The sequence below is a fragment of the Engraulis encrasicolus genome, chromosome 18, assembly GCF_034702125.1.
Source record: "Engraulis encrasicolus isolate BLACKSEA-1 chromosome 18, IST_EnEncr_1.0, whole genome shotgun sequence".
NCBI lineage: Eukaryota > Metazoa > Chordata > Actinopteri > Clupeiformes > Engraulidae > Engraulis > Engraulis encrasicolus.
The window spans coordinates 52,252,430-52,271,552 of NC_085874.1; the positions used below are offsets into that span (position 1 = coordinate 52,252,430).

At 41.3% G+C, this 19,123-nt stretch overlaps 2 protein-coding genes across 3 annotated transcripts in view; one reads left to right on the forward strand and one right to left on the reverse strand.

Moving 5' to 3' along the window:
• capn3b (calpain 3b) overlaps positions 1-19,123 on the reverse strand; it is a 117,696-nt gene that overhangs the window by 66,309 nt on the left and 32,264 nt on the right. The gene's annotated exons all lie outside the window — the stretch shown is intronic.
• LOC134468703 (coiled-coil domain-containing protein 186-like) overlaps positions 1-19,123 on the forward strand; it is a 28,743-nt gene that overhangs the window by 1,404 nt on the left and 8,216 nt on the right. Inside the window, exon 2 of one of the 2 annotated variants that reach the window (XM_063222589.1) lies at positions 7,955-8,047. In XM_063222589.1, coding sequence (XP_063078659.1) covers positions 7,955-8,047 — 93 coding nt within the window. Of the gene's footprint in view, positions 1-7,802; positions 8,048-19,123 lie in introns of those variants that run through there. The other variant, XM_063222588.1, reaches the window with a different exon arrangement.

A 19,123-nucleotide genomic window follows, 5' to 3' on the forward strand; every position in this document is an offset into this window, starting at 1 on the left:
AAACAGCAAAGAGTCTGGTGACACAGCTCTTTACAAGACCTTGTTGAGTATTACTGCCAAACGCGGTGCAGCATCAACCTCCGCAACATGTCACAAATTGTATAGCCTACCTCTACATCTCATAATGTACAAAAAAGAAAGTCAGAGTCAGGTCATAGCCAGGTGGTAAAATTAAATGTTTGACCACCAACAGTAGGGTCCCAATATTCAAAACAATGTCTGCTCCGTTGAGAGATGTGTAAGCTAATGCAGCTATTGACACACATACTGCGTATAGTCAACCCATACAAGGCCTCTGGCCCGGACAGCGTGGGAGAGTGTTGAAAGAATGCTCCATCCAGCTAAGTGGTATTCTCACCAGGCTTTTTCAGCATCTCCTGGACTCTGGCTGTGCCCCTGACCAATGGAGGGAATCCACCATCATCCCCATCTCAAAGAAGTCAACTGCTAAATATCTCCAGGACTACATACCAGTGGCATTAACATCTGTGCTGTGCAAGTGTATTGGAGAGAGTGATGTGTGGCCTTCTTTCCTGTATGGTATCAGACCAGCTGGACCCACACCAGTTCACCTACAGGGAATGCTGTGGTGTGGAGAATCCAAGCCTCTTACTTCTGGACACAGTAGCCAGGAAACTGGACTCAATTAACCCACACACCAGGATCCTGTTGCATTCAACACTGTGCATATTGACACACTCCTCCAGCAGCTCTACAACCTTCAGATCCACCAAGCACTTACCCAGTGGATTAAATGTTTTCTGCTGGACAGACCACAAGCAGGTATTTTTCAATGGCGCGTCTTCAAAAATCGCCTTGAACTCTGGACTTCCTCAAGGTTGTGTTTTATCACCAATCCTCTTCTCTTTGTGTGTACACAAACTACATTGTGTGTCATAGGGAAGCTATGACACTTTTTAAATGTGCTCATGACATTGCCTTATTGGCAAGTCTGACCCTGATGCTCCAACTGCAACCTGAGCGAAACTTTTGTAGAACTTTCCTTTGAGCTGAATGTCTCAAAGACAAAGGAGCCGGGGTAGAGACAAGACATCAACTCTGTTCCAGCCACTCTCCATCCAAGGGCATACAGTGGAGTAAGTGGACGTTTTTAGGTACCTAGGCACCGAAATGGACAGCTCCCTGTCTTTCTCACAGCACGTGGACTCAATATTTTAAAAAAGCACAGCAACACCTTCACCTACTCAGTAAACTCAGGACATTTCAAGTCAGCAAGGACATACAGTTATTAGTACCATTTTATACCTAGACACTCACTTAAGAACCTTGACATGAGGTACAGTGACATACTTTTGAAATGTACCTGTACATGATTGTCAGATCAAATGCTGTGATCCACAACAATGGCCATCAGTCATACTGAGACCTGGGATGATGCAGACCCTCATGTCATGCATTAGCTCATTAGGCCAACTGGCCTGGAGGAGCTCATAGTGGCTGCATATGGAGTTATTAGCTCAATCTTAAATGGACCGTCTCACGGACAGATTACTTTATCACCCCAGCATTCATAGCTCACAGAATTGGCTCATTCAAATACATTGTCTTCAACAGATGCTACCAGATGCTTCTGGTCATCACCTTTATGCAAGTTGGATCACACCTGTTTGAAATGCAGCATATCCCTGATGCTGCCATGGAGGATTTTCTTGCTGGAATGATGTTTAACGTCACTCATATGGTGCGACAACACTGAGTGCAGATATGGAGACCAGACATGCATAAGGCGAGATAACAGAGTTGGAGATAAAAGGTATCTCAACAAGCTCTGATCAAGTTTTCTGTGTGGACTCAGTCTTGTGTAATCTGTAGTTCCCATTTGTCCCAGTCACTGAGTGAGATGTATACAGAAACACTGGATAAAACAATGAAGCCCAAGATACTCAAAGAGGATGGGGAGGGACAATGGAAGTTGGATGCTGACAAGACTGGGCTCAAATTGTGAGTGTTATGAGAAAACTCTCACCCACTCACTACAGACTCCACAACCCTCCACCACATTATCAGTGGGCAGGTGGCAGATGAAAAGGTGAATCTGCAAGATGCAGTGGAAATTGGACAAAGACATGGACACGTTGTTTTCTTCTTCATTCCCTGGTGGGATTTCATGCAACCACCTCAAATAAAGTTGCGATGATGAAAGTAAAGACAAGAGGGTTTAAAGTCGACAGAAAGATCATATATGCATGGTTTGCTCAGCTGATGGCATGAACCCAGAGAAAAGTAGAGTTGTCTACAGTCTTCAATCATTGATGAAAATGGATCCCTAAGGAAAGGCAACAAGTCTACCATTGTCCAGCGTATTGGTGTTCTTCTCAGCTATCCTCACCTCATCCTTACGTGTTGCAATATACCCACCCAATAACAAAAGGTTCCAAGAATCAAGGGGATGATGGTGAAGAAAAAACTATAACAGATGAAGACAGTGACAATGATGATGATGATGATGGCTCTGTAGAGAAGCTGCTATACAGTGTAATAGTTACGGATGCTGGCTAGCACCTATTTGATAGAGAACAATTTGCCATAATTGCACCCTTGACACATGTTGTTCCAATAAAATGTGTAATGTAGGCTATGCTCTAAGAAATTGTATTACTATTATTACTTTGTTTATTGCTATTTTATTATCTTAGTTTAATTTGCTTTTTCTCTATTGTGATTATTTTTTTTCTGTACAGTGGCTTTGGGCATTTTGAATGGCACTTGACCTGCATTATCAGTTATTATTCATGGTCATTTTGACCCCAGAAGAAATAAACATATTCCCAAACATACAGAAAGAGTTGTATAGGCTATTCAAAATGCTTTGCTTGAATGTTTAGGACTGTATAACATACGCATCTTAGTTTGGTACCAGCAGAGATACATTGTCAATCAAAAGATCTTTTGGAATATCATAGGAACATCATAGGATTTCAACTATGCTTGAAGTAGGCTAGTATGCACATAATGAAGAAAAGGTTTATGTAGCTCCCATGGAACAGGTTTGGGTGTATATGGTGTAATGTTTTGTCCAATAATTATTTCCATGCTGACTTTTTTTCAATTGCTCATTTTGTGAGAGAGAGAGAGAGAGAGAGAGAGAGAGAGAGAGAGAGAGAGAGAGAGAGAGAGAGAGAGAGAGAGAGAGAGAGAGAGAGAGAGATCTGACTTTGGTTAAATGTAAGTGTGTGCTCTGTATGGTGAATATACTGTACATGTGCAATGATGTGTGTAATGTCTGTGTTTTTTTCTGTATTTACAGTATGTATATATGCTGGACTGGACACCTTCATTTCCCTCTGGATTAATAAATGATACTACTCTATCTACTCTACTTTTTCAGAGGTCAATGGCACATGTAATTCACTGAATTTGAAATAGAACTGAAATTGTCAGTAAAACGTATAGTTGGGAAAGTGTACTGTTCTAAAACTTTTGATTGGTAGTGTATATTGGATGAAGTACTACTCCTTTCTCTCATTTGCCATGTTCATCTACATGAGGGTCAAAACAGTCTCTCTTCAGGAACTGGTTTCTCTTCATTCATGGCCTCATTAGTCAGTCTCCTGAAATACAGTAACCCTTAACCCTGCTGTTACCCTCAAATTTTGGAACATCCGTGATCCTTGGGGTCAATTTGACCCCAACCACTTAAATGTCTACAAAATCAGTATGAAACAACACATTCACACACGTTTATGTCTCAGATATGTATTGTTGCTCTGTTGGTGACATAAAAAGTCCTTTCAGTATATCCTAGCACCCCCACACATAGCCTACACACCAAAAAACTTAATCCATGACTAGGCGAAAATGAGAAAAAATAGCAATAAAATGTCATTAATTGGTCTAAAAACAGATGGACACATATTATTTTAATTTTATTGGTTCCATATACTCCCTAAATATGAATTTCTATAACTTATAACATTTGAAAAGAAAAAACAAATTTGATTATCAAGGATATTATCTATCTATTACCATATCGCTCAATTTGGCCCTAAAAGAAATAGACATGTTTCCAAACATTCAGAAGGTTTTTTAAGTCCAACATTCATTTTTTTGAATGTTTGAATGTGTATTTATAGCACAAGTATAGCCTACTAGTTAGGTAAGAACATGGATACATTGCCAACCAAGAGTTTCGGGAACAACATAGAAAATCATTGTTTTCTACATTGTTTCTACGCTTGAATTAGTGTGCACATAAGGAAAAAAGGTTTGCATGTGCTCCTTGTAGACATATTACATGGTCATGGTTGTGGGGTAATGTTTGAAGGAACAGGGCTAGCAACTTGTATGTTTACTTCTATTCACTATGTATGCCCACTGGAGAACTTGTGGTATGGATGTCAATGTGTATGTCCTTCACAAAAGTTACAGCTGTTGCTTTTCCTGCCATCTCTGTCAGATAGCACCAGTTTATAACCAAGGCTGCAGACAAATATGTCAATTTGGAACACAATACTGAAATGAGGAGAAGAATAGCACCATTATATCTCTCAACATAGCAAACAACTTTGAGATCGTCTCCATCTAAAGAAGTACAATGGCTTGTCACCAACAGTTCATTTCAATATTTGGATCACAATCATAAAGCTTCTCTTCAAATATACCATCACTTATAATTATGTATGCTTGGCACAGAACAGCATGCACAGAATGCTGACTATATGTGACCCTTCTTATACTAGTGTTTGTAGTGGGAGGGTGCAACAGTAGCTCCCAGGGTACAGGAATGGGAGGGGGGGGGGGTTGCTGTGGTAGGTGCCATGATGGTGCTTTGGGTACAACAAGATTCAGTTGGTGTATTTTGTCAAAATGTCAATGCTGTATTAGCCACCAATGTCCAAAATGTTGCCGTGAATTACTTCTAGGCCTCCCCCATATCATTAGCATTTTTAGTTATCAGGGCCCAAACAAAAGCAAAATGTTCAGAAGAAACATGGCTGAATAGCTTATTTTCATGTATTTCACATTATCTAAACAGATTTTAACATTTATTTGCAAAATATGAATGTTCCATTTATGTTTTATACACTTGAAACAATTGGGGTCAAATTGACCCCAAGGAACACGGATGTAACCTAAATGTGTACAGCACTTAGGGAAATTTTTTTTTGCTGAAATTTCACTTTTTTCACATTCAACCCATCTATTTAGGAAAAGTCATCAAAGATGAGGCAGAAGAAATATGTACTTCATGTATTTTTCAGGTGTTAAACATTGAAAGGGGTCAAATAGACCCCAAGGATAACAGGAGGGTTAATTAAAACTATAGAATAGCGTGTACAGAACACATGCCACTTATGCGGTATGTTCCTCCCACATACTTGGCCTGAGGTGATTTTGCGACTTATTTTATGGTATGTTGTTCCTATGACCTTTGCCTGATGATTAACATCTGACAGGTGAGGTGGCCTCATGTGGATCTCATGCATTCTGTACATGTTGAGCCTAAGGGCACTTGCTGACATTCCCTCTGTGAAAATGATTCATAGCATGGTACTGTGTTTGTTTTTGAACCAAAGCTGTCTTATCACCCCGGTGCACTGTCATCCAAGTTTTTTTCGTGATTGGAGTCACAATAGCCTATTCATCTACCATAGTTGTGTGGATGGTTATACTACAAGAGGCAGCCCAAATGATCAGTTAATGCACAATGCGATTGTGCAAATTTTGAGAGGCCTACCTTGTGGTGCCATAAGTGCTTATATAATATAATAGGATGCAGTTGGTGGATTGTGTCAACATTCTATTCCTGTAGTAGCAACCATCACCCAAAAGTTTGCCTTTAATTAGTTTTGGCCTTTGCCCACATCATTAGAATTGTTAGTGTTCAGGGCCCTAAATAGAGCAAAATGTTCTAAAAAAAAAACAAACAAAAAAAAAAACGTTAAAACATAGCTAATACATCGCTTATTTTCATGTATTTCACATTATTTAAACAGACTAGAACAAATATTTGGAAAATATGGATGTTCCATTTATGTTTTGTACACCTAACACAATGTGGGGTCAAATTGACCCCAAGGAACACGGATGTACCCAAAATGCGTACAGCATTTAAGAAAAATATTTTTGTGGAAATTTCACTTTCGTCACATTTACCCCATCTACTTAGGAAAAGTTATCAAATATGAAGCAAAAGAACTGTACTTAACGTATTTTTCAGACGTTAAACATTGATTGGGGTCAAATAGACCCCAAGGATAACAGGAGGGTTAATTCTATGTCTTTGGCAATAGATGTAGCTCATCTACTTCATATAGTAGGGCCATGGGTAGAAATAATTGAAATAGGTCAGGTTTATGGTATGTAAATTACCCAAAAACGTTGCTAAAATCAGCTCATCGAGGCATAAAATGTGTCTACCCTTGACACTAAAAGTAATTTTGAATCTGATCAGCATCTGATCTGTCACAAATGACTTCAGCATCCTCCAAAACCCCCAAAACCACACCAAGATTGCGTAGATTGGTCAAACTGATCCTTTAGTAAGGCCATAAAGGCGATTATGCAAATTTATGCTAATTATGCTAATAAAAAAAATTGCTCAACATTTACAAATTAGCATCCGGCAGTTTCTATTTACTGGGGACCTATACTATACATTTCCATCAAAAAACTTTGGGGTACCAAACATTTCCGGGTCCCCTCTCATGGCAAGTAGTTGTCTTTCTGGATTTTGAAAATCTATGGATTGAGCATGTTTGACCTTTGCAAAGACAGGATTTTTTTTAAAAAAATCTGTAATACCAAGATGTTATAAAATGTTGTTCTAGAATAGAGAATTAAAAAAAACTGTTAGAATTGGGTGAGATGAACAAGCTTAACATCTACTTCTTTTTCATTTTAGTATTTCAGCTTTAAATGTCGCCTCTTTCTGATTCAGGTAGTGTAGTAGACTGAAATGTGCTCATTTAGAAAGAAATATTAAAAACAAAGTGCTGCAGACATGCATGGGTGAGGAGGCATACGTGCAATTTCGTTGTGTACAGTGTTCACTTGTGCGCTGTGATGTGTCACAATGACAATGGGCATTCGCTTTCACTTCACATGATTCTGGTACCTACTGCTGGGCCATTTTTGTATTTTTTTTTTTTTTAGCATTTTATTGCAGTATGTTGGAGAGAGAAAAGGATTTGGATGCCCATCACTAGTTTTCCCAATTTGACTCCAGTGTCATCTCCAGCATTACTGTTTTTTTTTTTTTTTGGGTGGGGGGGGATTCCGCTGGGATCGAAACGATTGTATCGTTTGTATGTTGTTCATGCAAAATGAGTTGTGACGTGGAGCACTCAAAAACCGGCCCGGGTGTAGACCAGACCAGATATTTTTGGGTGTGTGAATTCCCTCATTAAGCCACTAAGGAGAGACAAAGGGGTCTCTTTCCCCGGGCCCAGGGAGAGAAGGGGCCCAGAATTGGACCCTCATTTTGTATGTATTGGGTTTGAGGCCCTTTCAGATGTCTTGGCTCCAGGCCCAGCTGAAGCCGTCAGCGGCCCTGACTGTGTGTGAATTCCCTCATTACCTATTTCATTAGCATGCTATAATCGTCGTGGCTGAGTATGTGAACCAACAAACCTGTTTCTCCCCCATGAGCCTCACACATAACCTAAAGAGATTAAACTTGCCAGGTCACATTCTTTCAAATGTGTCACATCATTTTCATTTCTTCCAGTTCAGTTATTGTTCAATTTTTAAGGAAACGATTTTTTGCAAACCTGATGGAAGCTTTTAGAGTTCGAACATTGTATATGTATATGTAATTCTTATACGTGACCGACCCCCCTGAGTATCTTCGGATACTCTGACTAAGATACATACTATACTAGGTTACAATGTATCAAGATGTTCTTTACCTATTTACATCTGAGCAAGATGTGGTATACTATACTAGATTACACATCTGTGCTGAAATGTCTTTCTCTTGTTTCTCTCAAAGGGAAATGGAAGAAGATTGTGATTGGGGTCCTCTTCCTCATCTCCCTCATCCTACTGGGCATCACTATCTGGCAAAGAGACAAGGTCAACAGAGGTCAGTAACTCTGAATTCTCGAGTTTGTTCTTGAGTACAACAGGGATTCTTAACTTTTTTGACGTTGAGGTCCAATTTTTCCAGTGCGCAGTGTCCCGGGGCCCATACCCATGTATATTATATTATATTATATTATATTATATTATATTATATTATATTATATTATATAACATAAGTTAATATATTTGATATAAAATAGAAATAAATAAATAGGCTATTACTGAAATATTTTTTTCCACAAGGGGTAGCCCTATATTAATTAATGTCAATGTTTATGTAATTTAATATTAGGCCTACTCATTAAATCCACTCACAGTTTAGCAGGCCAGAGTCATTTACACATATGAATGCCTCTCTGACAGCTCAAAGTTTGCGTGACAGCTCTTGACGTGCTTTGTAATGAATCTGTTGATCGTAAATTTACACAAGTGGAAATGTGACGCGGGAAGAATAGAAATTCCACAGCAGGACGAAAAACTTCCCAGTATCAATTAAGCGAAATTCCCTGGTGTACAATGTGCATGTTTGGCATGTTACCTGGCCTCAGTCCTGGGATGCTTAAACGGAGCTCATGCGGGATGATATCTGCTTTCCCCCTATTTGTCTAGAGGGAATTCGTGAAAATAGTGCACTTTGTGACAAGTGTCTAATTTTTGGCAGGGTGTTAGGTATGGTTCTAAGGTTTCCAAAACAGCTGTGCCCCCTATAAAATAAAAAATGGCCCTATTTTGCTTTATTTAAAAAAAAAAAGTTCTATAGTCCACTGTTTCCTATTTCATTTAATGGAATAATAGTTAAGTGAATCTCGTATAACTATTTGAAGGTCTTTTTCATGTTAAATGTGTGATCATGGTCACTTTTTTCTTGAAAAACAGTACATATTACACTGTTTACAGTAATGAACTGTAAAATCTCATCCCAAATTTCTGCCACAATGATTAACAATATTTTACTGTAATGTACACAGTACACAACTACACTGTACAGGTAAAGTGAATTGCTGTAGTGTTTTATTTGTTCATTTAGATATTACTGGGACTTATTTACTTATGTTCTGACTAATCTTAATGATGTCCAAAATAATGAAGGGAGACGTCTTTCCGTTTCAAACGTTTATAAGAGTAATAAACTTAACATATTTACAGCGAGCGGTTGGCTCGAATTGTCGGCGTCCTTAAACTAATCATCAGAGAGCATGCATGGTCGTCGCACGACCTTAAGAAAGCGCAGCGTGTATGACGTAACACGCACAAGGTCCCATGGGTAATGAAGTCCATTTCAAGTCCGTTTCCTATGCAAATTCCCAAATAAACTGAGTTACATTCTCTTTTTAATCTAATCCTTTATCTGACACATGAACTATTACTCTTAACACTAACTTATGAATTACTAACTTATTAATGTTGCTTTTAATTGTTCTCTTAAATCATGTATTCTAAATAAATTATCTTCCTAACAAATAAATTCACAACATCCTCCCCCCCATAAACAACTGTTTATACTATTTCCAAAGGATATAAAAGCTGGATGGGCCTCCGCAGGACCGTCCCGGTGCTGGTGCGGACTGCACACGACCTCACCAGGCCGTCACGACCAGGAAACAGCTCCTCGATTCTCCCCAGCTTCCAGCTCTGCCTGGGGGCGTTGTCTTGTCCGATGAGCGCGACGTCCCCAACCTTCAGCGAAGTAGGCTGTGGGGTGTCGCAGCGACGGGCTGACTTCAGGTCTAGCATATACTCCTTCTGCCAGCGATTCCAGAAGTTGGTCACGAGTCGTTGTCGGTAGCGCCACCTCTTGGTCATCTCCTCCTTGTTGGCTGTTGGATGGTTAATCTCAGCTGGGAATGACTTTGGGGGCAAGCAAGTCAGTCTCTGACCCACCAAAAAGTGGGCAGGGGTCAGTGGCTCTGGCTGGTCCACATCATTGGACACATACGTGAGTGGCCTAGAGTTTATGATGGCTTCAGCCTCTGTCAGCATGGTGCATAGCTCTTCAAAGTGGAGTTTAGCTTTGCCAAGCACCTTTCTGAGTATGACTTTTACTGATCTAACAAGCCTCTCCCAGAATCCGCCCCACCAGGCTGCTCTTTCAGCAATGAACCGCCAGGTGATGGATCTTTGATTCGTTGCCAGAGCTCTTTCAGATCTTGATCTGCCCTTTTGAAGGTCTTCGCGTTATCGGAATAGATTACTTTACATAATCCTCTTCTGGATACAAATCTTTTCAGAGCTAGTACGAAGTGCTCAGTTGACATGTCCGACACCAACTCTAAATGGATCGCTCTGGTCACGGCACATGCGAACAGGGCTACGTAAGCCTTCCCCATTGAGCTCTGGGTCTTGACATAGAGTGGTCCGGCGAAGTCCACGCCAGTAACTTCGAATGGTGGGGATTGCGTAATTCTGTCTTTTGGCAACGGTGCTGTAGTCTGTTGTCCCGGCCTTGCCTTGAATTTCCTGCAGAACCAACATCTAGACACCACCTTCCTGACTATCTGCCGTGCCTTCAGTATCCAGTATTGCTCTCTAGTTTGCACTAAAGTGTCTAGTACACCTGCATGGCACATTTGCTCATGTTGGTTTTGCACCACCATCTCTGTGTACTCGTGTTTGCTGGGCAAAATCCAGGGGTGTTTTTCTCTGTAGGAGAGATCCGAATGCTGTAGCCGCCCTCCAACACAAAGCAATTCGTCTTCGTCCAGGAAAGGTTTGAACTCTCGGATTCTGGAGTCAGTGTTGGGGCATTTCCCTGCTATCAGCAGATCAATTTCGGAGCTGAAACTCTCTCTCTGTGTCACCTTCGTCCAATATTTTTCTGCTTCATTCAGCTCTTCCGCTGTCAGTTCACCGCTCACCTTGGATCTTGAGCGTGTGTTGGTGATAAATCTCTTGATCCAGGCTGTCACTCGGAACACTGTTTTAAGTTTGCTGTACTTCTCTAGGCTTAAGACAGGACTTAGGAAGTCTGACTCTTGCTGAACGGCTTGTACTACAACCTGGTACTTGGATCGGAGTTCAGATTGAATCTCCTCTTCCTGAACATTTTCCTGAGGACTCTCTGAGTAATCAGCTCTCATTAGAACATGCGGTCCGTTCCACCACAATGTGCTCTTCTTCAGGTCCTGCACAGTTAGGCCTCTGGTGGGAAGGTCAGCAAGGTTACGTTTCCCCTTGCAGTGAGACCAGGACTGTGGGTCGGTTAGAGTCTGGATTTCGGTGACTCTGTTCGCAACAAACTGTTTCCACTTGTGGGCAGAGCCGCAGATCCAGTGCAGAACAATCATGGAATCTGTCCACAGTCTGAGTTGTGTCTTGTCTAGTTGCAGCGCTTTCATGAGTGTGTCCCCCAACCTGGCCGCTATCACAGTACCCATCAGCTCCAGGCGTGGCAGGGTCATTCTTTTAAGCGGGGCCACTCTGGACTTGGATGCGACCAGGCTTATGGTCACTTCTCCCTCCCTCGTTTCTCCTTCGAGGTAAGCACTATAAGCTCTCTCGCTCGAATCACAGAATACATGCAGCTTTAGCTCTTGGTTCTGCTGTGCGCTGTGCGTTTTGTACCACCGTGGGATTGACACCTCGTGCAGTTGAGGGAGCTCTGAACACCACTGTTGCCACTTCTTTGTCAGAAAGGGTGGCAGCTCCTCGTCCCACTGGAGCCCTCTTTCCCACATCTCTTGGAACATGCACTTGATCCTGATTGTGAATGGTGTCAAGATTCGAGCAGAAGACTGTAAAACACTTCGTTTTGTGTTTTCTCGCTCCTTCAGGATATCTAGCAGTCCTCTGAGGTCGAACACGAAGTCATCAGTGGCTGGTCTCCACACTAAGCCTAGCACTTTCAGAATGGACCCGTGTGGTTCTGGATGAGCAGAGCAATCCATGGAGCTCTCCTGCCATTTTTCTTTGAGCTCAGAAGAGTTCGTCATCCATTTGCATAGCTCCATGCCTGCCTCTGACATTATGTTCTTGGCCGTTTCTGTCACTGTATAGGCCTCTGTCACCTCACTTGAACTTGAAATGAAGTCGTCGACATACAGTGAGCTGCTGATTATTTCTACCACCTTTGGGTGTTCTGCTTCGAACTGTCTCAGATGCTTCCTAATGGTAGCTGCGAGTAGGAATGGGCTTGACGAAGCTCCAAACACCACCCTCGTCATTCTGAGCATGCGCAGACTCGTCTCTTTCTCCGGTGTTGGTGGACCTGTGAACCACAGGAATCTCACGGCGTCCCGATCTCTTTTCGTGAGTGAAATCTGCAGAAATGCCTTCTTGATGTCTGCCATGTAAGCGACTTCATGCAGTCTAAACTTGATCAAAACACTCATCAGATCTGGATTCAGATTGGGCCCGGTTAAGAGACAGTCGTTCAGTGAGGGAGTTCCCTCTTCGTGAGATGAAGCATCAAATACGACTCGCAGTTTTGTTGTCGCCTTGTCTTCCCTTAGTACAGCGTGATGGGGTAAGTAGTAGGTTTGACTGTCTTGCGGCGATGCACGCTCATTTGGCACATCCTCAGCCATTCCTTGCTTTAGGTAGTCTTCCACGACTTCGTTGTATCTGCTGTACAGTGTGACATCTTTGCTTAGTTTTCTTTTCAAACTCTCCAGTCTCTTTTTGGCTATGCGGTAGTTGTCTTGCAGTGGTGGATGTTCTTGTCGCCATGGCAACTCCACTTGGTAACGCCCATCCTTGAGAATGGAGGTTTCCTCAAACCGCTGCAATGCTTCTGCGTCCTCTGGGCTCTCAGGCTTCTCACTTGTGATTCCCAAGGACTCGATCTCCCAGAATGCATGCAGTCGTTTGTCCATCTGTGCATCGTTGCTGAGCAGTATGTTCATGCATGTAGACTCGGTCATACTGGACACTGCCATTGGGCCTTGCACTGCCCATCCAAATGTGCTCTCTAGCGCCACTAGGCTCTTGGTCAGTCTTTCCACTCGGCCTGACACTATCTGCTAGTGGTGTGGATTGGCACTGCCCTCACGATCCGATTCGATCACGATTCGGGAGATAGTAGATCCGATTCGATTCGATTCTATTAGATCCAATCAGATTCGATTCAATTCTACAATGCATTGCAATGCATTACATTTCTACTGAACGCAAAGCAAATGTTCAGCCATGATGAGGAAATACAAGTAGTCAGATACTGAGCAACAATTTATTGGCTGTTTTCTGTATCAGTCTGTATCAGTCTTGCAATGTTTTGAAGTGTTTTTATTTAATTTAACATTCATTTGCTCCCGAAATATCCATGGAAGTAATTGAAACTTAAAAAAATTGCCGGATTGATTCTGGAACTTGCCGGATCTGGATCTGGATCGTCCATGCCCTGGATCGATTCGGATCGCCGAATCGATCATTGTTGACACCACTACTATCTGCCAGTAATAATCAGAGCCAATTAGCACAGAAAGTTCAGGTTTATGATCTCCATCACAGTCAGCTAACTGAAGACCTCTTTTTTTCATTTCTTTCTGTATGTGTTCGCCTGGAACCTTCATCAGTGCTGTGCACACTTGTGGGGTCACCACAGCTTCTATTTCAATTTTCTGCTGCTTATCCCACACGTTCTCCAAGCTGAGCTTCACTATGTTGCGACTCACCGTAGTTGGAGTAGAGGAGCCAAATGTGTGAAGAGTAAGCGTTCCTTGTCTGGTAACAGGTAGCAGTAGCTCCTTCACTACATTCTCATGCACGAAACTGCCCTGACTGCCTCCATCTAGCAAGCAGCGGACCATCTTCTTGCTTGTGGGCCCTATAGCCCATGCCTTGGCAGTCTGTAGCAACACTGTGTTCTCTGCTTTCTCTGCTTGGGGAATGAAAGTTATGAGTGTGTCTGTGTTGGTTGACACATCAGGTGGGGGTGCCTGATTTTTCTCACAAACTGCTGCATGATGCCTGCCACCACATGTGGCACATGACTCCCCCTTTGTCTTGCAAAACTTGGCAATGTGTTTAGACCCCAGACACACAAAGCACCTGCCTAGCTTCTTCAATTTTTCTTTGCGCGCTGGCACATCATTTTCTTGACATTTTTCTGATTTGTGTTCAGCACTATCACAGAACAAGCAGTTGTGTACTTTCTGTTCAGTAACATGTAGCGCAGCTGCAGATGTCATGTTTGGTTTCTTTACTTTCATGTCACTAGTTGAATATGATTTGCTGCTTTGTTTGTTTGTGAACTGGTTTTCTCTTTGATTAAATGACTTCATCATGTGTACAGTTCTCTCTCGAGTCTGAACCTCTGTCTGGAGGAATTTAAGCACATCGGCCACTTTCCATTCATCATTGTCACCTCTTTGACGGCTGTATTCAAGAGCCATGTCATCTGGCATCATCTGGAGCAATATTGGGCATAACATTCCACCATAGGTGTCTGACACCACTCCTAATGATTCTAGGCTTCTGGTTTGAACTTCACATTCATCATACAGCTGTCTTAATGCAGTGACGTCAGAAGATTTCTTTACAGGAGTGAGATTCAGTAACTTTGTCATGTGAGCATTGATAATGAGATCTTTCCTTCCAAATCTTTTTTGGAGTAAATCAATTGCAGCATCATAATTACTGTCTGACAGTGTGAGCCCTGCTACTGACTTTGCAGCTGTTCCAGTAAGATAAGTTTTCAGGTAGGTAAACTTCTCTTTCTTGCAGAGTGCACTGTTGTTATGAATAGCAGTCTCATACTGGCTCCAAAATTCCTGCCATGAGCTTACATCTCCATTGAATTTGTCAATTTGTAACTTTGGCAGTCTCATTGTCTGATTACGTGCAGTACTAGCATCACTTTGACGAGTGGGGGGAGGGTTACTTACAGTCTCGCTGATCATTCGGTGAGCACGCGCCTTTACCTCAAAGACACGGTCTCTGTAATCTTCTGCGAGTTCAGTCTCCGCCTCCACATCATCTAATGGAGTGTGTTCCTCCACTATCTTGTCAAGTTCGCACAAACTTTCCTCCTTTACAGCCAATACTGCCAACATCTCCCGTACACGGTTGAAATCCCTCTGTGCAGCTTCCTTTCGCAATTCAACGTCGATTTGGTTGATCAGTCTCGTAGTGGAGCTACGGATGGTCCGGCGTTTCCTTCTCGCCCTCTCGCCTTGCTCCACTTCCAGTGGTCTCTCTTCTGGATTGTCGTCAGGCATCTCGTTCTGTTTCCCGGGTTTCGGCACCAAAATGTTCTGACTAATCTTAATGATGTCCAAAATAATGAAGGGAGACGTCTTTCCGTTTCAAACGTTTATAAGAGTAATAAACTTAACATATTTACAGCGAGCGGTTGGCTCGAATTGTCGGCGTCCTTAAACTAATCATCAGAGAGCATGCATGGTCGTCGCACGACCTTAAGAAAGCGCAGCGTGTATGACGTAACACGCACAAGGTCCCATGGGTAATGAAGTCCATTTCAAGTCCGTTTCCTATGCAAATTCCCAAATAAACTGAGTTACATTCTCTTTTTAATCTAATCCTTTATCTGACACATGAACTATTAATCTTAACACTAACTTATGAATTACTAACTTATTAATGTTGCTTTTAATTGTTCTCTTAAATCATGTATTCTAAATAAATGATCTTCCTAACAAATAAATTCACAACAACTTATATTGTTCCTGTATTGTGACTTATTTTAGTCAAGTTATTTTAGGTTGCTCCTTTGAAACTCATTCATTCTTTAATTAACTCTGATTTCCATCTAGCTGCAATACCACCCCTACAACTTCAATCACTGACAATTCTCATTGGTATTGGGTGGTGTATATGGTACAAGACACTTCATACAGGATCAGACGAAACACCTAAGAAAGAGTCCATAGAAATGAACAGGGGCAATTCGTAAAGCCAATATGGCATTTGCCGGCACATCTCCCACCTGTCTGGTAACAAGACTAAAATAAGGTGAGATTAGTGGTGTCTGTTAAGGGTTTTACCATTACGGAAGTGTCAAAAGTACCTGACTTTGCAAGGAGTTTTTTAGTATATGTTGTAATTCTAGCCTAGGAGCCCTCGGAAAAGAGCAAGGGCAGTGGTAGCCTCCTTGGCCAGATTGATCAAGTCATTCTACGTTTCCATTGCGCTTTTGGCAAACGCAAAATGTCAATTATCATGATTTTTTCCCCAATAAATGACCTAGATGTTTCCATAGTGTATATATTTAAGTTTCCAGACAAACAAATTGCCAAGCTTAATCTTAAATCATTTGATAAATACTCTAATGAAAGCGAACATTTGCTTGATTATTTTATCAACAGTGTTAATCACAAATACTATGTCATTTCAAACATATATATAAAAATACTACAGAGTTGAAACAACATACGTTTGTAAGTGCTTATGTCCCTTAGCAATAATGTTGTCATTAATCTGTGCAACTGATATAGAAAATGTGATTGTTGAGCTTCATAAGTAGGATTTTATGATTCACTGTGATACAGACTGACACATTTTTCCTTATAAATCCCTGTAACGTCTGATTTGAATTTAGTCACCCTCCTTACACAAGACTTCCCTCTCCAGAGATAATCCCTAGTGTCTGTTTATAGGATTTGTCCAACACATAAGGGATCAATAGCACAAAACCACTTTCAAAACAGTCAACCGTGTTACTCAACTGTGTTACGGTCAACAGTGCAGGGGAACAAGTCGGCACTTTTTTAGGAGACAAAACAGAGTAGACAAACCCATCTCCCTAGAACACAAATTATTTTGTTTGTTTGTCTGTCAATATGGAGATAAATTGGCAAAAACATACTCCTCCTCAACTGTCATAGCTGATGCGTGACACCATTGACGGTAACACGGCTTGACATTTCAGCCATTTTTAAGGTGTTGTGCTAACTGAGGACCTCAGATGTTCCACCACAACTCCTTAATCAATTCATGTATTTGTATGCTTTATCTGTGTTTTCCTACATGTGATTTCTAATTAATATTCTTATGAATATGTTGATAGCACAGTTGACAGGCAATTTTCCCGCTATGAGAGCATGAAAAAGAATGGATTAAATTATGGAAGGATGGCGCTCAAAACTTACCAAAAAGTCTTCTTATATCCTGCCAAAGAGGTTATGACATCACGTGATGTTATTCGTATGGCCTAAGATCAAACCATTACTGATTTATGGAAGGGGATTCAGAGGACTTTACAGCCGTCTCCAAAAGTTTTGTCGCCTATCCATCTGGTTGGAATAACAGCTAATAACCTGTCTTTCAATTAATCACTTGGCTTCAGAAGTCACACGTATGAAAGCTACAACCCTACCGAATGAAAATGTATGTACAAATTAATGGTGGGCCGTTATCGGCGTTAACGTGCTGCGATAATGTGAGACTCTTGTCGCGCGATAAAGAAAATATCGCACGTTAATCTATACTCAAAATATGGGTTTAGAGTTTGGGTATGCGCGTCACCATAGCGCTTGATTGTCAAGACGCTTTCAGACTGCGCTCCAGTCGCTTCTCCTCCCCACCTGTTGCTATCAGCAGGCCTAACTATGAACAGCGTTTGCATGCTGAAAACATTAATCTTTCTGCCGTGGTAGGTATTGTTTGAGTGCTTTTTCATAAGTGGTAGACTAAAGAGACGTTATTGTTTGAGGTGAAGCATAGAGAGACATTGTGTGAGTAGCCTACCAGCCCGACATAGCCAACATTTCCTCACGCATTGCACGGAACACATAAACAACTTCCAGAAATCTTGCCTATGCCATAATTGCAAAACATTCCGTGTGATATGCATTTTGAAGATTGTCAAACAGAAACTGTCAATATCTACTCTCGCTGAATGTTTGTGTAATTGTGTTGCGATCACGCATTTGCGACTCAGTGAGATACAACAGACGGTAATAAACCTCGCGGTTGTCGCGCTTGATTTTTATTGCAAACTGAATTCATTTCGAGTTGTAACTCCTCTGGCATTCTAACTCTGAGAATTGTCAGGTTTAGGCCAAATCAGTGCTGTAGGCCTAGGTTCTAGAAATCCAGTAGCCTGGAGCTGCTGTGGGCTGTTGTTTCTTCTGCGCAAAGAGCTCCTCCCTCTCTTAAAGGAGCTGCCGCTCTTTTTAACAGTCAGTGGCAGATTCTGTCTCTCTTTCTCTCTCTCTCTCTCTCTCTCTGCACATTAGAAATGCTGAATTGTTGAGGTCATTTTGTTTAAATAGCCTAAATGTTTGATAGATTTATCTGTAGGCCAATTTGCCTCTACAACTTATAGCGCTGTTCATTTTGAAATGTCAGTAGGCCTATCCTTCCTAACATATTCGACACACTTTACAAATATTGCAGTGATTTTTTTTCATCACCAAGTATCGACATGACCATTTTTTTGAAGATGAGATGCATTTTGGAAAAAAGAGATGAGCTCTGGTCTAATGTGCCATCTGTCTTAAGAAACCCCAAGGGTTTTTTTTCGGCATTATTTCGCTAGCGTGCCTATTCTGAATGAGCCATTTTGATATAGATTAATCTAGATTAATTTCATAATTACAGTGAGATTAATCTAGATTTAAAAAAATAATGTATGCCCACCCCTAGTACAAATATAAATTTCATGCACCAAAGAAAGATTGACCCTTTAATGAACACAGACAGGGCAGATTTTCACATGACAAAAGTTTTATCGCCTATCGAACATACTGTGAAAATGAGCAGATAAGTCACTTCAAAACACTTCAAATACTCAGATCGGGTGTCATACTTAATCACTGAATCACTCTCACCTCTTCAAAAAAAAAAAGACTTTGGCCTTAGGTGTATGTTTAGAGTCATTGTAATCATGGAAAGCAACACAATGAAAAGCAATGAAGATCAATGAGAGATGGTGACATATTCGCTATTCGTACGTACTCATAAGAGCTGTATCCCTAACATGTTTCGCTTTATGCACCATTTTTCTTTTTACATTTCAGACACACGCCTGCTTGCCTAATTCATTTCAAGTGACAAGTTTTGTTTCTTGTTGGCCCATGTGGACTATCCTAATTTGAGTTTCTAATATTTCAGCTTCAGTTCAATCTAAATAGCCTAGTTTAATAATTGTATGCAATAATGGTGATACTCTAATCTTAAA